This window comes from Myripristis murdjan, chromosome 13 (genome assembly GCF_902150065.1).
Source record: "Myripristis murdjan chromosome 13, fMyrMur1.1, whole genome shotgun sequence".
NCBI lineage: Eukaryota > Metazoa > Chordata > Actinopteri > Holocentriformes > Holocentridae > Myripristis > Myripristis murdjan.
In genome coordinates this window covers 28,167,426-28,190,101 of record NC_043992.1, presented here as the reverse complement: position 1 = coordinate 28,190,101, position 22,676 = coordinate 28,167,426, and the positions used below count along the sequence as shown (strand labels likewise).

Here is a 22,676-nt window from a genome sequence, read left to right as displayed (position 1 = left end):
AGGCATGTATCAAAATAACAAGAAATGGGATATATCCTCACAAATCTCTCTTGTTTTTTTGTTTTATATATATATATATATATATATATATATATATATATATATATATTTTTTTTTTTTTTTTTTTTTTACTAGAGTGCATGTTTTAAGTGATAAGAAAAATAAAGTGAAATCATGTATAAATCAAGCAAAGAAGGGCTTGCTATTCCTCCAGCATGCTAGGCGTGTTTTTCTGGATATTTGATTTTTGACATCTGATGACTCTGACTGTTGTTTGTTTTTCTATATGGTTGTGTCTTGTAAGCCTTTATGGGCTGGGCACCTGTGTGCATGACACACTAATAAAAATCAATCAATCAATCAATCCTCCATTTATGACAGTGAATATGATATTTGCCTATAAGAAGGATCATTGTAATCATGACAAAAACTGATGAGTTTTGGTTACTAAAAAAGAGAACTGTCAAAATTTGGAATGTCATTTATCTTAAGTGACGAGCAGTTTTTAATAGCTAGCCAAAATCTTCTGCACAACGGGCATGAGAAAAACATACGTTCTCGTGTTTCTTCTGTCAATTTATGAAATGTACAAGGGTAACGTCAAATTTGCACCTTTTTTTAAGGAATCTGATGTTTGAGCGGTGTAGCAAGAGCTGGAGAGCTCAACGGTCCGAGCCGGGCGGCGGTCCATGAAGGCAGCAGTGGGGGAGGGCCCCTCAGCCGCTCTGCTCGGTGGCAGAAACCCCGTAGTGCAGCACAGCAGCGCCATTCGGAAACTGCAGCTATCCAAAATGGCAGGAGCTGATGGAGACGACTCTCTCTACCCTATCGCCGTGCTCATTGATGAGCTACGGAATGAGGATGTTCAGGTACTCACCCGTGTTTCGCTGTAACCGCGGTTTACTTCATATTGTAAAATAGGAGCATATTGACATTTTCTACATTGTGTAGCTAATTACAGGCTAGCTAGCTAACTAGCAAGGATGCTATCCCCGGCTGAGGCCTGCCAGGAATTTTCAACCGGGCGTACCCTGCCGTGATTCATATGTCAGCTAAATGTTAATTAGACCTAATAATATCGCCAGTTGCTCACATTGTGTAGACTGGTTAAAATATCGGGGTAATTATACGAAATATGCTCAGTAAATTAGCTAGGTCACCGGCTTAGCGATAACATTGAGCTAACTAGCTAACGTTAGCAAGCAAAACAAACTAGCTTTCCTACCTGGCAACAGGCCGCGGTGGGCTGGTGCAGATTGTTGTCTGCTTACCCGCCAGTTTGATGTTTTGAATAAACTTAAAGGTTAACGTTTCATTCAGGCACATAGTCTAATTGTCATTTTGTGGCGTAAGTTTGTGATTTGTAAATGATGACACGAATGTTAGCCGGGCAGGATAATGACGCTAGCGTTAGCAAATCATTGCAAGGTAGCTGATCGTATCTGTGATACCTAACGTTGTTCTGTGATGTTGATGTTTTTTTTTTTACAGTTACGACTGAACAGCATCAAAAAGCTGTCCACGATTGCCTTGGCCCTTGGAGTGGAGAGGACCCGCACTGAACTCCTTCCTTTCCTTACAGGTAATTCAGGCAGCCATCATCTGACTTGTTGTGTCAGAGCAGGTCAGATCATATAAACATTTATGATGGCACTTGACTGAAAACGTGACCTCACTTTCTTCCTCAGAGAATATTTTTTATACAGAAAAACAGTGAATAATGCGGGGTATATTTTACACCCTTGCCAGTATTTGTCAATACATGTTCCTCATATGCATGGGTGTCAAGTGGGATTTTCTTTTTGTTATTTCTAGACACCATTTATGATGAAGATGAGGTGCTCCTGGCCTTGGCTGAGCAGCTTGGCAATTTCACTATGCTGGTTGGAGGGCCCGAATATGTCCACTGTCTTCTGGTGAGTTTGGCAATGTCTGACTCACTGGAGAATTGCTCTGAATATTTTTCTCTACAGGAATGTCTCCTCTGAGGTTTTAAGTAGAGCAGTCAGACACTTACAAGAGAGAGCCAGGAGCTTGGCACAGCCACCAATCCAGAGTTAGTAAGAAGAAGACTTGATTTTTTTTTTTTTTTTTTAAGTGACTGATGCATATTCTTTTTGATTTGTTGGCTTTTGTTGTTGTTTGGTCTTCATGTCAGCCCTGACCTCCCAATCTCTATCCTAAAGAAATATGTTTATAATAATAATGATAATGATGGAAGTAGCATTTCTGTTTTGGTTTTTTTGTGTATTTGTTTATATTTAAAATGTTGTATCTCCCTTGTTTTCAAGCCTGGATAAGTAAAAGTGTCACATTGAGGTAACATTACTTCAGTACCTCTGAAACTGTGAACACTGAATGGCAGTTAGCTAAGGCATTGCACTTAACTGTAATGAATTAATTAAAGGGGAAACCTGCTTAAATGGATAGTTGGATCTCGGCACAACTGATGAAGTTAATCTTGAGAGAAGTCAACATTATTTGTGTTGTGCCAAAAATTACATTCCCTGAATCATTAATTTATCTGATGATGTGACACCTGGGTTTGTATGTGTTTTGCAGCTGCACAATTAAATTATCATAGGGGGAATGAGAGCTGCAAATGGCAAGTTGATTAATATATAGTTTGGCAGCCTCCATGTAAAATTAGAGTCAGCTGGTGTAAAACAGTATAATCCCTAACAAGTGTAATCTGTGTTCATAATGATTCAAGAAGGTAGAGTACTTTTGGCTTGCTACATTTTTATGTTTACCTTAGAAAAGCCACTGAAACAAAAACAATTGACATTATTTTCATATGGTTTACAGTTAAGATGAAGATTTTTTTTTAAGGGGAACCAAATTTGGTCATTTTTTCAAACGCTGACACTTTAAAACAAATGTACCAATTTTTCTGCGATTGAGGTTTATTGACAGTGCTCTCGCCTTGTTCTTTGTGATGTCAATAGTATGGCCATGATTCTTGATATGTCGACATAAACCCTCTTATATCAAAAATGCGCTGCTCACATGTCTGAATAAATAAACAAAAGGTGTAATCTCCTCCCATCTCTGATCACACAGCCTCCTCTGGAGAGCCTGGCTACAGTGGAGGAGACTGTTGTGAGAGACAAGGCTGTGGAGTCCCTGCGCAAGATCTCTCAGGAGCATTCTCCAGTTGACCTGGAGGTCCACTTTGAACCCTTGGTCAAGCGGCTGGCCAGTGGTGACTGGTTCACCTCACGAACATCCGCTTGTGGCCTCTTTAGCGTCTGTTATCCCCGTGTCTCCAGCACTGTCAAGGCTGAGATCCGCCAGTAAGTGGCTTCTTCGGGGAGGGGAAGGGTGGAAAAATTGTGCTCTAAACCCTTTCTTGCATTTATATATTGAAAGCATTCACAAAACCTACTTAATTGTGTTGCAGTGATTGCTTGAGCTTTGTACAGTTTTGTCTCTGAATTGATTTTTGTGTATGATTCTCTTCAGGCATTTCCGCACCTTGTGTTCAGATGATACTCCTATGGTGCGTCGTGCTGCAGCGTCTAAGCTGGGGGAGTTTGCCAAGGTCTTAGAGCTAGACTATGTAAAGAGTGACATCATTTCCCTCTTCACTGCTCTGGCCTCTGATGAGCAGGTATGACACAAACACTTTTTGTCTTCATCCATCTATCTTGTTGTAGGCTTGACTCAGTCACAAAGTGTTTGAATGTCAAAACAAGCAGTTGTCCAAACTCATCCCATTACTTTTATCCATCAGGACTCAGTGCGGCTGCTTGCGGTCGAGGCTTGTGTCAGCATTGCCACTCTGCTGCCTCAGGAGGATCTGGAGACCCTGGTGATGCCTACCCTGCGCCAGGCTGCAGAGGACAAGTCCTGGAGAGTCCGCTACATGGTTGCTGACAAGTTCTCTGAGGTACAAAGTCAACACTGCCAAGCAGCAGCATAAATAAAGTCATGCATTACCAGGAAATTTTACAAGAGGTCACTTCACAAGAACTCACTGCCTTTTTTATGTGTACAATAAAACTTTCAACCCATAGCTATCATTCTCTGTGGTGATGTTAGGTTCCGCCCTCTGTCAGTCATATTTCAGTCAAGACTATAGATCAGTGGTGCCCAACCCAGTCCTCAAGTGCCCCCTGTCCTGCAGGTTTATGTTTAAGCTCTGCTCTTTCACACCTGATACAATTAAGGGTTTCATGCTGGTTGGTTGAAACAGATCTACCTGAACAGGCTGTGCATGAAGGTGCATGGGCCTTAATTGGGTTAGCTGTGCAGGAGCAGAGCTGAAACGTGCCCTGCGTTCCAAATCGCATACTTATACTTTTTACTTTTAGTATGTACTGCAGCTGCCCTTACAAAGTATGTAGTTTAGTATGAAATATGCATGCTAATTCTTTTTTCCCCTACTAAATAGCATGGTAGTATGAGTATTGGAATGCAGGGCAAAACCTGCAGGACGGGGGGTCCTTGAGGACTGGGTTGGGCACCACTGCTATAGATAAACCAGCAGAGGACACTTACAGCAACTATAGCCAATGAACTAAAATCAGGTTTGATACAATGACTGGAATTGTCCTTGAGCTATAGTAGTCTGAAAAATAATGCGCATGTTAAAGATGAGGAGAGAAACAAGAAATTACAAATAATGTCTTTTTACACCAGCCTACATTGTTCTAGCCTGCCACCAAGGCAGTCTCTCAGCTGACTTTTTCCTCTTTAGTTACCAGTGACTGAATGACAGACCACGAGGCACCTCGTTAACCATTCATGCTGTGGACCAGTTACCGCTTTCATTAAGATCTGGGATTATTAGATGTGTTTTTTTTTTTTTTTGTTTGTTTGTTTGTTTTTTTACTAGAAGTTGATAGCATATCTAAAATGAATGAATTCAGTAGACAGCCTTAGGGACAACTTCTTAAGGGTGTTAGTCAACACTGACAGTTAAATGATGTGGGGTTGTGATTTGCTCCTTGTTAAATGGTACACAGAAATTGGGGAAATGAGATTCTCATTAATTTTGTGAGCTTTTAAAGTCCCTAGATCTTCAGGTGTTGATTTGCTCTACCTGCTTAGGCCTTGTGTCTTCACATTTTTTCTGGATTCTCTTTTATCCTTAGAGAAATACTCTTGATAAACTCATTGGCTGATCGATTCAGTCTGATTTCATACATTTATGTGGTCATCATCAGAATTAATTTGACAGTAAATTTGAACTCCATCAGGGAAGTTGTAAAACATCTTTCCTTAAGATATAGTTTGATAATCAGCAGAATCAACAGAGACTTTGCACGAGGGTGTTAAGGCTATTCATTAATGCTGAATACATACATTCACATAGGAATGTGCATTACATGGCCACAGTCATGTTGCACTGGAAGATTTATTAAACTTCCAGTTTTTGCAAATCTGAGATGTTTTATCTAGTTTATTTATTTTTACACACATAAAATCAAACTGGACTTCTGGAGAGAGTGGAGGAGCTTATGAGCAAAGAAAGTTATATTTATTTAATGTAATAACTACCAAAGGAGTATTAGCATGTACCTGGGATTGCTACCATGTTTGCACAGGGTTGTCCCTTTCATTATAAGACTTTGGGGCAGTGTCTAAAGAGTTTTTGTGAAGCACCCAAGTCGATTTGAATAAGAAATATTGAAGAAAAGAGTTTTTATAATGCAGCGCTCAGGTTAAAATATCTACCTAATGAAAACATTTTGCCTGCTGCTCTGCAGTTGTGCAGCCTCAGGGGGATGCTCGCAGGAATGCGACTTAGTCAGATATGAACTTTAACTTTCCGAAAAGATAAGTTTTTGGCCATAAACTGCGACCATTTTTGGTCGCAGTTAGCATTCCTAATAATAAAAATTATTTCCATTTCAGTTGCCCCCCTCCCAACACTGCATCTAAGCCCCCCAGAAAGCCAGGCAAAACCATGTCTGTGGCAAATACTCTGGCTTGGCTTTTGTTTTCCCTCCCTGCTCTTCCTGTTGTACCAGTCAACATGTGAAGATGATGTGGGAGAGCTTTATCCAGGGCATGAAGTTCTCTAGCATTACATCAGATTCATACACACATACAGTGGCATACAGACATTTATAGATTGACAGAGTACTCTCCACTTTTGATTCATCTTGTCAGCATTGCAGCAAAACCCACTCTACTTGGTTGCTGTTATAACTTCACTGATTTAATCATATAGCCTAGTTATTACAGCAGTGCCAGGGTGCAGTGGTATGTGAAGATGTGCAGTCTCATACCTAGTGACCTACCTTATATCATCTTCAGTCATAACCTATACTGTTTTTAGATGATGTCCGAAATATCAAAATTAGTGTTCGCCACATGTTGACAATTTACCCGTGGCAGTGGTTGTTGGTGTGGTCGTGTAACTTACATGTCATCACAGCCTATTATGGTTTAACTACAAGTCCTTACCAGCAGTGAGAGCAGTGTGTTCAGTTGGATTTAGTGAATAAGGACAATATGCAAGTCTTGGCACTGTAGTAATATTAATTCTGAGCGGCAGTTTTTCCACATCTTCAGTTTTTTTAAGTGTCAAGTAAACTGTTCACAGTTTTCATTACAAACACATGGCAGGTTGGCGTAAATAATAGAATTTTAAGTTTCACATGCGTGTTGACAATGGGAAGCAGATTGGGTGCAATGCTGCTCTCTGGTCTGAGTACAAATGACAAATGTGATTTTGATCTAATTTGATGATTAAAAATCATTTAATGAAAACTCATTCTTGGTAAGAATGTAGGAAGGTAGCATGAAAACATTGCAGACAATGTTACATGTGAAGCCTATTTTAAAATTATATTTTGAAGTAAAATGCCATTCCATATATTTTACCCCCACTTCTCTTGAAATAAGAAAATTTGACTATATCGTTAATAATACTTTGTTTTATATGTGTCTATATTATGGGTAGGTGGAGGGTAAGTGGAGTATCTGTGGGTCTGTTTTTCTGGGCCAGTTTAGGTCAAATTTTAGGCAATGGCAGTCTGTTTTATTTTTGTTAATCTCAATCAGCCAAGGAGGGTTCCCACCCAGCAAGGTGATGAAAAGTGTCTCAGTGGTGTAAGGCACACACCATGTAAACACAACATCCTGGGTTGGAATATGGCCCAGAACTTTTGTCGCATGTCATCCACCCTTCTCCCACCCGTTTTTCCTGTTTCTCTCCACTTTGATCTAGAGCAATACAAAAAAATAATGTTAAACCACATTTTTTGGAGAAACCTTAATTATTTGTTTGTTTATTTGTTTATTTATTTATTTATTTTCTCCCTACATTTTTGTGCTTTGCTTACCCAATTTTTAAACAGGAAATAGATCTAATGCTTTTTATTATTTCAAAATCATTATTGTCTTTTGCCTTGATATTTGTTCCCACATGGTAATTAGTATATTGACATATGTTGTTGTCCCGCTAAATCCATAGCTCCAGAAAGCTGTAGGACCAGAGATCACGAAGAACGACCTGGTCCCAGCTTTCCAGAATCTTCTGAAGGACTGTGAAGCTGAGGTCCGTGCAGCTGCTGCTAACAAAGTCAAAGGTCGGTTACAGTATTTTGTAGCATACAGCTGCAAATAAATGTGTAGATTCCTAATAAAATTAAAGGCAAAGGAGAGACTCAAAGTATAATTTAACTTCAGGAGAAAATAGAATAACCCGTTTCAGATTATTTTTGTCAAGTCTTTTTTCCCATATCTTACTGTGTAAACTTACTTTTGTTAGAATTCTGTGAGAACCTTCCAGAGGACAGTCGTGAGCAAATCATCATGACTCACATTCTGCCCTGCGTCAAGGTAAAAAATAAATTTGTCTGTCTCATTCATGACATCTCTCTGATGCTTCACTTTACAGTTTGATGGAAGAAACTTTGAGAAAAGTGCTTGATGTTGGTAGTGGCACATCTTTTTTTAGTGCTCCCTAAAGGCATTTTTATACACTCAAGGTCTTGTGACATCCTCTTGATGAAGTTTCCAGTAAAATAGCAGATTCACTGATTTTTCAGGAAATTCTCCTGCTGCACCAAAGCAGCTGGCTGTGTCTCCTTTTGATCCTCATGATCTGATTAAAAGATCAAACCCATTAATGTAGGCACCATTCCATGCATAAATAGAATGCGTCAGAGGTGTTTGTCAACTTTTGGACAACAGGTGGCACTGTTGTATAAGTGGTTTTCCACAGCTATGTTCAATTCTCCTGCTATTGGTGTAGAACCTCAAGATCATTGCCACTTTTATCTTGAACTCAGTTTCAGGAGACAGTCCATGTCCAAAAAGGTCCAGTTGAGTGTGAAAAGCTTGTAAACACAGTTGTAAACACAGTTGTGCTGGTATATTTTTCCAGGTTTTAATCACATACAGTAGTGATGTAGCACTTTCCTATTTTGAGGTCCAAAGGCCTAAAGAGAGACATCTAGGTCTGAGAAGGTTGTTTTCTTTGAATGGTGCAAACAGAGCAAACTCACTGTTGTCTCATTGTGCCAGCACTGCAGCACAATGAGGCACAGGCAGCAGCAAACTCAAACATAGCCTGTGTGGCAAAAAAGTTTCTTAACTATTTCACTCAGAATATTTTTTTAGTGTGCCATGGTACATAGTATGCATAACATTATGTTATCATAGTGCTATCTCTTTGTTAGTGTATAAACACCTTCTGGTGAATATGATAATTCAAGTAGTATTTGTGATACCACAGGTTCCCCCTGTAGCAGAGACGATCTGATTAGATTTTAGAGTACTTTGCTGCATTAATTTGCATATTAATGAGGGAAGCCAACATTTCTTCAAACTACTACAATCCTATCATGCTTTAAGATTTGGAGTTAATGATAATACCACCCATGCATTATATTAAGACAAGTACTTTGGCACAGAAGTATTGTTAAGGTAGCTGCTTAATTATTGACCTCATCAGCAGAAGAAGTTGTGTTTAATGCGTCATGGTGATCATGGTGATACATCTAGCAGCTCAGGTGCCTCATGTTTAAATTATACAGTTTTCCTTCCTTTATCAACTGTTGCATCACATTTGAAGTTGCAGTAATCCCAATGACTGTTTGTTATCTTCACTAATATTGTTATGAAATCCATTTTTTTCTGGCATGTATTTAAAACTTGAGTCTCTGCAGTCTGTTGTGAATATGGCCCATAGCGCCTGTTCAGATAGTTTGTCCTCATAAATGGATGAACAGATGACATTTTTTAATGCTCTTGTGCTGTGTGCTGACCTCTCCATCCCATATGTCCTATTCCTCACCAGGAACTGGTGTCAGACACCAACCAGCATGTGAAGTCAGCCCTGGCCTCAGTCATTATGGGTCTTTCGACGATCCTGGGAAAAGACAACACTGTTGAGCACTTATTGCCCCTCTTCCTGGCTCAGCTCAAGGACGAGGTAAGAAGAATTGCAGACACATTATTTTTGGACCCAATTTGGTCCTCCTTGTCTTGACACAGTCGGCTTTCGAAATACTCACACGGGTGTTTAAGTGGCTACCTGCACAAAGAAACATTCCTGTAAACCCATTTCGAGTTTGAGTAAGTTCTGTTCTGGCATGGCCTGCAATGATTACCTTGTCTGAGACAGGTTAATGCCACTTAGCCGCAGCCACCAGATGTACCTGGCTGCCACCTGACCTAGGTGGGAGGATGACTCATGCTGTTGGCAGCCAGACTGAGACCTTAGAATAAGAAGATTGCATAGCTGTATCTAGAAGGAGGCATAATGAAAAGCTCGAGATTGTATAACTGGATAAATTATTGGCCACTATATTAAAATTATATGTTTGTTAAAGTAGGTTGTCCAAGACAGAGGTTTGAGAAGCTCATAAAATAGTTGTATTATGAAATTGCACCCATCCATGCATTAGTTCGACTGCTTAGCGTTCCAATTATTTTTGTGTCTGGCAATGTTAGGTGTGCTTTATGCAGTAATTTGTTGTTGGGGTTGTTCCAGTAGCACGGTGAAGCCATTTCAGAGCAGTGTGCTGTAGGTGTATAGGTAAGGTTACAGTTTGCTGGATTGCAGGTGACTAATGTCTGAGTTCATTCATCATCCATCTGTATCCAAACCGGTTCCTCTAGAAAGACAATCGCATAGTCATGTCTTGTCAAATGAATACATTTCCATAACATTTACTTTGCTTTTTGAGATCAGACATGAGTTTAGCAGGTTCAAAACAAAGGTATATAAATGCTTTGGAAGGCTGAGGGCTGTCATTTCTACTGCTGCTTTCCTTGGTCCTATTTAAAGATGGCCCATTTTCCTCAAAGCACAAAACAAGACCAGGAGTGTGTGTCTAATTAGATTACAGTCCAAACTGACAGCTTTGACTTGCAAATTGCCCATATTTGAGGTGCATCCATCTGAGGACAATTTTAAAGGGAACAAGATGGAGAACATTTTGTAGAAAATTTCTAACAGATATGTCATTCAGTCAAGGATTGAATTATAGCAATTGTACACTATGCCGTATTTGGCTGCTGGTCTGTTCCCATTTAGTTAACAAGCCTGACATACAGTGTCAAATCAGTGTGCACAGTCTTAGGGTAGAAAATGGGGCTTCTGCTTGTGGAATATGTGGATCAAAGTTTTTTTTTTGTTTGTTTGTTTTTTTGGAGGGGGTGGGGGGGTTAGTAGTTGCCATTGTTAATGTCCTTTTCCAAATAAGAGCCATAGCAAATTTCCACATACGGCTGGTTGATGTAAACCAAGCAGTTAGGTTACATTATTCTGCTCAAAACTACTTCAAAGTCAAGTTCGGCCTTTTTTGTTTAGAGTGGCTGAAGTGGCTTGACCAGAGCCAAGAAATTTGCATCTTTGAGTGGGTAGGAAGCGGTACTCGAAATGATCTGATTGTAACTCCTAACAGAACCATGTTTTCATATATCAGGTTTAATGATGTAAATTTGATTTGCTTAATATTTTGAGATTTACGGTTATATTATACAACATCCTAACATAAACTCATTATTCTTTCAATTACCCTGCCTTTCCCAGTGCCCTGAGGTGCGCCTCAACATCATCTCCAACCTCGATTGTGTGAATGAGGTGATTGGTATCCGTCAGCTCTCCCAGTCACTGCTGCCGGCCATTGTGGAGCTAGCAGAGGATGCCAAGTGGAGGGTTCGCCTAGCCATCATAGAGTACATGCCCCTGTTGGCAGGCCAGCTGGTGAGTCATGGAGTGTATGAATCCAGCTGTTCCTACCAGAAACCACTAGAAACTCAAATAGAATGTGTGTTAAAAGATCTTCTTGGTGCCACTAAACATCGAGCCAGAAATCTTGCACAGGCACATACAAACAGACATGTCTAAAGGAACGTTTAACCAGTGTTCAGTCTCTGTGTTTGATTGATTGATAGCTTTATTTCAGATTTCCATAGAAAACAAAGACACATACACACATAACAAATACCTAAAAATAAATATAAAAATAAAAAAGGCCATAGGCGTGGTACCATTAAAAACAAGAATGGACATAAATCTTCCTGTTTACTGCCTATTTTCAAAATTTACATGATATGATTTAATCACAGTTCTTCAGTTATTCATGATTCAGTTATTAACTGCCATAGGTATGTGTATTCCTGATTTGGTCAGTCTTGTTACATTATTTTTTTGGAGTTATCAGTCAGTATCTCCTTACTTCCCCTGAGTACACACAGTGTGAGTGTGAAACTACAGCTACAGCAGATAATGCCTTTCTCACAACATTTTACCAAACAAACATAGAAATTAGGTAAGGTAATTGTTTCACTATATGCAGTAAACTTCACTGATTTGAGGAGGCTTGACTCTTCATCTGAATGTTTTGCAGATCTTTCGAGCAGGTTAGTCTCTGCGTGTCTGGTAAATATGATACACCAAGCCAGTTTTACCTCCTACGTTATCAGTATCACTGTAGGGGTGTATGTCGTTTGAACTGAAATAGGTTATGGACAAAGTTATATTCTTCGCTCGCTCAGAATTGTCTAGCAATATTCTGCATTTAGACTGTACTGTGATGCTCTGTGGGCTCACAGCCGAGCTGCCTGTACCGCATTTAGCTGTGAGAGCACTGAAACCGTAGAGTGACTGTCAATCGATTCAAATTGCGGAAGATAAAAATCACAATTTCAACATGAATCTTTTATTTCCTCACACCCCAAAAGACTCACAGACTCCTCCAACAGAAGCTACAGTATGACATGCCTGTATGCACTATTACACTTAACAGTATGCTCTGTGTCATCAACAGGTGCTTTTCACCACCACAAATACTCCACTTGATGATGTGGTAATGCTGAGCAATAACAGTAAAGATGAGGGCCTTAGTTTTTTTTAGTTTAAAAATCTCTTTATCTGGTGAAGAGACTGAGAAGAGGGGATGAGTTGCAGCCAATAAGCACACAGCATGTTACACACTGAACTTGTGTCTGTCAGCCCCCACACAGCCGGCCATTTGTAGAAATTAAAGTAATGTTTTGTTTTTTAAATGAGGGAACATTTTAATTTTAGAGGGTTTAGTGCTTTTTACTCTGGATACCCTCGTATGTTGCACATTCAATCTGAAGTTTGGATGTTTATGTGCAGTTTATGTGCAGTTTCACAGAAGTGTTGAATGAAGTTGAAACTCTGGTTGTGCGAGGGATGCTTTAAACCTGATACAACACACCAAACACAATTACTACTACTAAAATAAACACACTTCACAAACACACAAATATTTTACAAAATCTATATCCAGAAGTTCTTCTGCTTGGCCGAAATTCAGCAGTATCATCAGTTATACTGGTTTTAAAAAAAGGTCTAGAATAAACCCTGATATAGGTCATAACAAATAAACAGATGAGGTTAAAAATGGGGAAAGAGTAACTTGACACGGACATTTAATGAATCTTAGTTGGCTGGTCTCCACCTGTTATACAATTTCAAGAAATTTCTGTTTTCCTTGACTGTGTGGAACTGTGCTGTGTCCTCAGGGAGTGGAGTTCTTTGACGAGAAGCTCAACACCCTTTGTATGGCCTGGCTCATCGACCATGGTAAGGCACTCAGCTTAAGACACCACCATCTCTTTGCTGAATTATCTTCACATACAGTGCTCTCTTATGCTGCAGATTGCCTCTTTTTTCCATCCTGTGCTGCAGTATGGACATATGTCTTGTCAGCAGTCTTGTATTTCAACCTCAGTGTCAGTGACTATATCAGTTGTCCTCTGTTGATGATAATTGTGTCATTAAAATGAGATTTCCATGTCTCAGAACAGTAGGACACCGGTGCCCTCTGGCCTGAGACCAGCCCATGAGCAGACAGAGGGCACTCTTAGTGGGCTGCTGTTTTATTTTTGTATAGTGTTTGCATTATTCAACACCATGGGGTAGATTAGCTACTCATTTTGCCCTGTTGAATAAAGAATTGTACTTAATTCATACATCTCCTCACGTAGTTCAGGGTTTGATTAGCCCTGTTGTTCCCATATGCCACAGCTTAATATCAGTGGTTCAGAAAGTTGCATCTGGGGACCTTCAGGGACCTCCCTAACTGGTAGTTTCATTTCATAATTATTTCAATCCCTAGAGGCACTGAGTATGCATGAGGTTCACTATTGCCCTGCCTATAATACACAGTTATATAATAGTGGATTGGGTCATATATAATAACATGGTCTTCTCAGAGGGGGCTTCAGAGGGCACAATCTTAATTGAGGTCGAGTGGTCTAATGTGAGTGGTATGAAGAAGTTTGGGAATCTCTGATCTGAACTGCAGTTGGTGGACTTAAGACTGCAAAGTTTGGGTCAATCAGTGGGTGAGCTTAGACCTGCAACAAGTTTGCCCTTGGCCTTTCCATCCATCAATCATAGTGTGCTGACCTGGGAGAAAATTACTTGTATCTGAACCTTTTGGAAAGGTGTTTATATAGGTAATTATAAAGGTACACAAACATGATGCTTCATTTTGTAACTTCAAGGGCTGTAGTCAACCAAAGAATCTTGGTTGACTAAAGTCCTGAAATTTCAACCAAAAGTCGACTAATCGGGGCGGCGGGAATACAAAAAAAAAAAAAAAGTCACTATTTTTCGATTAATTAACTGGGCAGCAGCCTACCTGGTAGCCTTATCCACCTAAATGAATTCTAAATAAACATAAACAACTAGTATTTGCAGTATATTGAATCACTTTTGACCTAATTATTTTGCACTGAATGACACACTCGAGTCGGTCGGCTCTGACAGCATTGCATCACATGCACCTACGCAATATCATAGCCTATGATTTCCGAAAATAGTACTGTGTCAAGCTGCCGTTGTTACGGGTGTGTGTGCGCACCTGCAGTTATAAAACGATTATTAGACTTAAACTTTGAAATATGCCAATTCCGATATCTTTATACTCAAAACTGACCGAGCAACCTAACGCAGACATGTTAGCTTACCGTTTTTAGGTGATATGCCATGTTGGTCATTGAGCTGTGATACGCAAACTGTTGTTTGCAAAGTTTGTATTTGACTTTTTTTCCCATCTATTTTGGTAAAATGCTGCAACACTGACGACGTCTTTGACATGGTAGAGGACTAAATGTTCATTAAACGTTCTTAATTAAGCAAGTATTATTGAAACCACGCCTAATTTTTTCTTCAATTCAGAACATACGGGCCTACCTATCTGTCTCTGCCAGTGGGTTGGGCTAATCCAAAATTGTGAAAACAAGGGGGGTGTTCTGAAAACAGACTGTTAACTGTGAAACAGGGTGTTCTGAAAACACCCCTATTAGCACTTAGTGCTTTACTCCTGATAAAATTAACACGGCAGATAGTTGACCAATCAGATTTTGGTCGACCAAGAACGTGTCGACTAACAGATTACAGCCCTTGTAACTTCAAACATTATTTTCTGTGTAAATTTTCTACTTAGCAAGTATTGTATTCTCTTCACATTGAGTTTTCCAATTAGAGCTACTCACATACACATGCACTATTGAGGACAAAGAGCCAGCTGGGTTACATCATTGGAATGTTCCTGGTGTGTGTATGGGAGTTCTGTGTGTGTGTGTGTGGCTGGGGTTAGGGCTGTGCTACCCTTACATAAGTCCTTCAGAGGAGGGGGCCAGAACCACAGAAATCGGCCCAGAATCTCCCTCACTGAGTCGCACGCATAATGTATGGTGCATACAAAAGGCATCTACACACAATCGCTGCACAGGAGCTGAGCCCAGCAGTCATTTGTGAACTTGATGTGAACTCTCCTCACTATACATCTTTTATTTTGAAAGAGTGCTTGTGTCTCTAATCTTATCGTTTCACAGATTTCACCTGTCGCATATTTCCAGAATGAAAGGCTTTGTTAGCAGTAATGCTGTTGTTTTTGGTGCATACCATGTAGACGTTTTGAAATTCCTAACACAGTCTGCTGACCCAGAATATCATTCAGGAAATTCTAGTCTCCTACTTCTGATATATGTTGTGTTGATTCTGCTTCTGAAAGTTACTGAACAGTTTTGTCTATACAGATATGTCATACAGTGTAGTGGCATGTCCTGCCTTTAGCTGTTACATGGGAGCAGCGATGCAGCCTTTAATCAGTTTTATTTATGGTTATTGAAATAGAAATACAATTGCACCTCTGTCATCTTTACATGGCTATCCATCACTTTTATTGCATTACATTTTGCATATTGTTTTTGTTTTATTGCTCAAATTAAAGTACTAAATGAATGGGTGTCACAGGGACGGTTTCGACATGTTTCATAAATGTGGTCAGATCATCTTAGATGAACAACACAATGTTGAAACAGGCAGTGACTGCCACTGCTGTAGCCCCTTTCTTTCAGCATTAGCAGCAGTTGAATGTTGCAATTGCCAGACAGCCAAATCATGCATGCCTGTTTCACCTAGTTTTTACCCCACTCTTACTAAAAGCAACATTGGATTATGACATTGAAAAACAGGAGTTATCCTTAAATTACTGCTGATAAACAGCAGTGGAAAAGTCATAAACTCAGTAAACAGTTTTCAGCACAGTGACTCATACTACTCAATAGACTCTACATATAATGCCCCAAATGGTAGGTTGAATGTCTGTGCTAATTTGATGTTGTCTCTGTTTGGTTCCAGTGTACGCTATCCGTGAGGCAGCCACCTGTAACTTGATGAAACTGGTGGAGAAGTTTGGAGCTGAGTGGGCTCAAAACACCATTGTACCCAAGGTGCTGGGGATGGCCAATGACCCAAATTACCTCCATAGAATGACCACTCTTTTCTGCATCAATGTGAGTCAGTCCCAGAAAGCCTGCAGTCATATGCAGGACCTTTTGAGTCATTTTTGTATTAAGATCTTATCGGAGAAGTCTTATTCATTTGTCACATAAAACATTTTTCAACAGAATATCCTCCAGCCTTTGATTAATCAAGATTAGTGCATTTTCCTGTTGCTGTCTTTTTGCCCATCTATCATGTCTACATGTTGCATACTGTTGACACCTGTGTTGTTTCTCTCAGGCTTTGTCAGAGGCATGCGGGCAGGAGATCACCACCAAGCAGATGCTGCCAGTGGTTCTTAAGATGTCCAATGACCAGGTGGCCAACGTACGCTTCAACGTGGCCAAGTCCCTTCAGAAGATTGGCCCCGTCCTTGACAGCAAGTGTGTTGTGGTTTCAGCATCAGCCCCTCTCCACAATAACAAAGAGATGCCGTTTCATTAAAATCAAGGGCAAGCAGTACATGTGAATTAATCCGTATTTTGTTTGTTCATCTCCAGTGCCCTTCAAACAGAGGTGAAGCCAGTGCTGGAGAAACTGGCCACAGACACAGATATGGATGTCAAGTACTTTGCCCAGGAGGCTATCAGTGGTAAGCAATGCTTCTTTCCCTCGACACTGCTTACATAAGCTTTTGATGATATGTTTTTTTTTTTTTTTTTTTTTTAATCAATCCTGCACTTAAGCATAGAAAAACAGATTTCTGTCATAAACAAGATTATGATTACCTCTTTCTCTGCCTCTCTCCACAGTTCTGGCCCTGGCATAACCCACTCAGCATGGCTAAACCAGTCAACCACCCAAAACAACAACGCAAACACTTTTACAAGATATTTATTGATGTTCAGGAACAACTGGTTAATGTATAGAGAAAGCTGTTAACAATTGTTTTATCCTTTTCTTTCCTTTTTATTTGACTGTCCAATTGTAGTCCATGTCCCTGCATAGCACAGGCTTCGTTAACATTTCCTTTTGCTGTAAATGGGTGCTTTAACAAAGGCAAAGTGTGATGAAATTGCATTAAGTGGTGCATGCTGACTAATGTGCTACTGTACTAGCTAGGCATCGCTAATCAGAATCCCTCTCACATTCCTCCCGTTACATCCTCAGCCACTACTGTACTTTAGCCACTGTCATTGCAGCATACACATGTCTTTCTTCGCTACGTATCACCTAGGGCTGTGTTAGCTCCGTGTGCTGCTGCACCGTTTCTACAAGTGCTAGATGCGTACTGTCTGCAGCAGATGGTGGAACATGCTGTTTGTTTTGCTGAGCCTCCTCCCGAAAGAGCCCTTTTGATAGTTGTGTTTTCCCCAGACACACTGCTGTGGCTTTCAAGAGAATTGATGGGAAGGTTTGTGCAGTTAAGTACAGGTGTTCTTCCTTTCACCAACCTTTGTGTCCACAGGAGTGTTTCTGTACAAAGCTAAAGAAATATGGGGTTGCCTCTCACTGCATGTTAACAGATGAACTCTCTGAAAGATTGCTTGTTCTCATCAGTCTCTCAAAGATGGTGTCCTTTTTCCCAAACCCACTCCCCGACTACCCTTCTCTTCTGTACTGTTTGTTCTCTGCAGCAACACAGCTGAGATTGAATTGGTCAAACAAATGAATTACCTCGGCCCAATGTTCCAGGATTAAGTAATAGGGACCAGCTCAGTCATCAAGTGTTGCTCATAATTGTCCTCCTTCCAACCCCACAGTCATTTGGTTGTTATGTGAAAGGGTGGGAAAAGAAAGCCAGGGGTTGTAATTTTCTGCTTTATGTTCTCGGCATTGCTCTTAATCTTTGTGCCAATGACTTCGACAAGCTACGGTGTTTTCTGTTATTGCGCTTGGATAAACAGTTTTCACCTGTCCGGTTCTGTAAAGAGACAGTGTTGCTGTGATCTTTTCTGTAAAGGACATGTAATTCCTTGAACGTAAATAGGATGGTAGAACTAATTTGACCACAGCTAACGGGGCCGTGGGACAGAGGAAGAAAGCCACGGCACGCCTCATGTCCCAGTTCCACCCGGTTTTCCCTGAAGTCCATGCCTACTGGTTCTTAACCATGCATGAGATTTTAAAGCAGAGCCAGTGAATCTTTCAGCCCGTCCACTGATCTTTGCTTAAAGATTTTTTACATGAAGTAGAACAAGTGCATGCTTTAAAAGAGTGGGATCGCGACATTAGGACAGTGTAAGGAAGGCTGCATAATGTTTTATTATGGAGTGGGAGCAGGGGTGGTTATGGGTGGGTTGAATAAATGTATCGTCTGTGTTGGGGAAAAAAGAATCTTTTGTCTCTCCCTGAACTGTTCCCACTGTTCCCTTCTCCCCCTCCCCTCTCATTTTGTTCTCTTAAATAAACTTTGATTGTTGATTGTCCTATATCATGAAGACAGTGCTCTTTTATTTTTATTTGAATTCTCTCCACAATTGGGATGCTATACTACTGTATCTTGATCTGAATAAAGTAACACAAAGAGACTGATGTAGCCTGCTTTAATCATTTGTTTTAACGGTGCACCCCAAGCCATTGTTGCACGGTATTTGCTATTTAATCAAGTCGTGTAAAAAGCAACAGGAAACAAGTAACAATCACTTTATAAAAAATTGTTCATTTGGAGGGAAGGCACCAGAGTTTTGTATTTGTCTTTTTTTTTTTTTAAACAAAATATGACATGTTTACTAGCTAGTACAGCCCTTTTGGTGTAAAGACCATCTCGAGCCCAACCATAAAGACCCAAGACTGGGATTAATTTCAGATGTTCCTCCTCTCATATGTGGTCAGCTATGACCTGGTAAGCAGCTGCTGTGGAGATGAAAACACCGGTCCCCACGGCTGTTTTGGCAACAGGGAGCCATGCAGGGCAGGGCAGGAACTGGAGCTGACATCCGCCCTCATCCTTACTACCACTGGGCAGAGAAATGCTTCAAAACAAGGGATGGGCTCCGTGGACATCTGAAAGTTGTTTTTCCAGCGAGAGTTGGATGCATGCAGAATAGGTGAGAAGTTTGACTTTGATTTTTCACTCAAGGTCAACAAGTGCATGTTGCTTCCCATGATCTTTAAAAATGTTAATGTCATAAATTCAGTTATGTGCTTGCCATTGCATGCTGCAGCACTTAAAAGCAACCGCCATCATTTTTTGTTGAATCTAAATGAGCAGTTAGCAGAGGGGATTAGGGCAATAAAGGGGGTGTGTGCACATTTACATCAGATGGCAGAGATCCTTATTAGAATCTGAACCCTGCTTTTTAATCTCCTCAAATCTCCCATCAGCCTTAGTCAGGGCTGTGCGCCCTCCCAATCCTCCACCCACTCCTCTGACTATACCTCATCAGCAGAGTATACGTTATGCAAATGTTATGCAAAAATTGGTTTATCTGTGTCAGCACATTATGGTACAGTGGATCAGAGACCACCTTTAGGGCTTGGAGTTTACCAGCAGCAGTAGCGGAGGACGTGCTGTTCAGGCAATGCCGGTATGGGCTGCTCCATGCATAGCAGAGGGAGGGCTGGTGGTGGAGGGAACAGCTGGAACCTCTGTATAGACAGAGAGCTCTACTTTGATCCAGTTATCCACTGCGACGCCACTACAGCCAAACCACATTTGCTGGCTTTTGTGCTTCAGGTACATCTGACTTTATGAAAAATGTTATTTTTGTTTTGTTATTTTTTTGTAGAGGTCACAATCTAGACCCTGAAGAACATGCAAAGCTATATGAGCAACAATTTTGCTTCGACTGAAAATCTTCATTAAAGCATGATTACTTTGGGGCTAGGGTTAATCCGCATGTAAATCCACTTGAGTTCATGAGGCAGTAATGAAACAGCAGCAACCTATTTCCTTCTATTTAGATCCTGTTATTTGGGGGATTTTCAGCAGCCAGAGCCCTTGACAGCGCTGAGAGCCCTGACGTCAATGCAGCTGCCTCTCAGGACCATGTCATTTATAATGAAAGGAGTCAAGCAAGGCCCCCACTCAGCAAGACACAGACACAGTGAGGTCAGATGCTCTCAGGGTGACAAATGACAAACATAGGTCAGAGAGAACAAGAGCACTGGCACGCTGATTCTGCGTAAGTCACCTTGTCGTTTGTGCTCCCAGCAGATGGACCAGCAGAGGTTTGGTCAGCCAGACACAATTTTCTGGGTAATATTGGTGACAGTGCGGTTGGAAGTGAGACAAAATGAGGGAGGTCTAACCTGGTTGCTCATATGGTGTGCGTCATTTTGTGGCTTTAATGCCCAGCTCAAGGCCTGAGGGAGTTCATTTTCCAGACACTACTGGGTCATCTGTACTGGGAGCTCCGACTCTGTCCATCTGCCGGCCTGCATGTGTTCAGCGTGTATTCAGAGACATGGGAATGAAGCTGAATAATGGGGAACACATGCCTATAAGTGCAGCCTGACCTTCAGCTGAAGAATGGTTTCATATAAGCATCACATTGCTAAGATGCACATTGTTCCACTGGCTTGCTATGGCAACCCTTCATCCAGCATCTGTGCACACTGGACACGCACAGCTATTTATGGCTGATTTGTTACACAGCATGTCTGCTACACTGGGCTTGCAAATTTCCCAGTATGTCAAATGTAACAGAAAAGTGCAGCATGCGTGAACAACTAAGCCAGTCACTGAACGCTGCACGATGTCGGAAAGTTTTTTCTTCATCTTCTTCTCACTCCACACTTCTTCTTCTTCTTCTTGTCTCCGAGCGCTTTTTCAGTGCAGCAGTAATCCTGAGCAGTCCTGTGATCTCCTGCTCTAAAGGCGCAGTAGGATGTTGTCATCCACCCTCCTCTTGTTGTCATGGCGACCACTGATGTCATTACAGTACTCTCTGGCATGATGAATGAATAGGCTTCTGATGGTGTGATATTATACTGGGAAAAAAAAAGAGATCACCGCTGTCTGTCCTCTTATCAGCTCCCTCTCTCTCTCTCTCTCTTTCTCTCCCCTAAGAGTGTCTGTGACAGGCAGCCTGCTTGAGAGCTCAATAGCAGAGAATGGCACCGAGTACACACTATAAATAACTAGATTATACTGGAGTAAGGCCTTCACTTGAATGCTGGCATGCTTTAGAGAAAGTTGTTATGAGGCTGCACTTTTCAAATGTGGAATAAAAGTGCATCAAACTAACTTGTACATTTTATTTTTTATTATCTGTCAGACCAGAGCAGGTGAGCGAAGTGTCATCCAGAAAGTAGATCTTACTAGAGGACAGCGAAAAGAAGTGCTTGAATTTTTCAGTCATAGCACGTGTGCGCCCTGTTTAATGAAAAAAAAATGGGCCTTCTGACGCTGCTGGAGATCAGAGGCCGATCTCCTCTGTGTGAAAGGGTCATGTAAAGAGAGCACGTCAATCCAATCAGCCCACTCAGACAGAGAACAGCTAATCCCACTAATACACAGCCAGAGGTAGGTGAAGGGGGGTCAGTCTGTTCATAGAAACCAGGGTCTCATTCCTTTTCCTGGGATCAGACCATGAGCAGCAACACAGTGTAGTTAATGCTGGGCCAAACTGGCAAGTCTGAAACATTGGGAGGAGTAACGCTCACCCATGTTTCCCTCCCTGTCTAAACTCCTCTTCCAGCGATAAGATTTCAATCAGGCCTTGCACATTCCATCTGCCGCCTCTAACAAATACACTTAATAAGACTGTGATGGTGGATGGTGATGCATGTAAAGAGCAACTTTAAACATTTTGGTCTGATCATACTTGTGGCACGCTGTATTTACAATCCTGCAACTTTTCCTCAGATGAGTAACTCGAGTCATCCAATCAGAGCACAGTTCAGCTCAGGCCCCTTTGGCTGAACTTCGACTTGACTCTGAGCGGGGGTGTCCGTTTTAGTTGGCTTAATAAATATTGACAGGTGATTGCCATGGAGACGGACTGGATCTGATGCCAGATCGGTGATCTCGGTGCCTGGTTAAGGCCTCAGCTCTTATCAGTGGTGGTGAATTATTCAGCCTCTCTTCCAGCCTCTTACTCCAGCGTGCAGAGCATAAAAGAGCACGGCAAAATGCTGCAGTGGGTCACGACTGCACAATACAGTGGGAGGCGAGGGGAGAGGTTCACTCTCGTGCGCGTTGATGGGAGAGAAACTGGGAGAGAGACAATCAAGGGCAGTCAGGCTGGCTGCAGATTGAGGCCGCTGTCAGCTCAGACAGGGCAGGACAGGCGGCCAGTGTTGGGTTTAATGGTGTTATAGAGGTGTAATGCTGGTGAAACCCAACAACCCTTCACTAGTGTGTGTCTGTGTGTGTGTGTGTGTGTGTGTGTGTGTGTGTGAGTGTGTGTGAGCATCTGCATTTGTTAACATTCCTCTCGCTGAGTGCAGGCGAGTGTAACAGAGATGTTAATGATTAATATATGATCGATTAGTCACCACTGAGAGTTTGATTAATATTAATGATAACCGGTTTACTATACACATAGGAAAC

The 22,676-nt window shown here is 41.2% G+C and overlaps 1 protein-coding gene across 1 annotated transcript; it reads left to right on the top strand.

Annotated features, from left to right (window-relative positions):
* The first annotated feature begins 717 nt into the window (after positions 1-717).
* On the top strand, positions 718-18,709 carry ppp2r1bb (protein phosphatase 2, regulatory subunit A, beta b). The gene is made up of 15 exons (XM_030066707.1): positions 718-869; positions 1,492-1,582; positions 1,816-1,916; positions 3,064-3,296; positions 3,466-3,613; positions 3,737-3,892; positions 7,430-7,544; positions 7,727-7,797; positions 9,260-9,394; positions 11,000-11,173; positions 12,964-13,024; positions 16,094-16,248; positions 16,478-16,620; positions 16,738-16,829; positions 16,990-18,709. The coding sequence occupies exons 1-15, from the start codon at positions 792-794 to the stop codon at positions 17,004-17,006; spliced, it is 1,770 nt and encodes a 589-aa protein (XP_029922567.1). The 5' UTR covers positions 718-791; the 3' UTR covers positions 17,007-18,709.
* Positions 18,710-22,676: the final 3,967 nt, after the last annotated feature.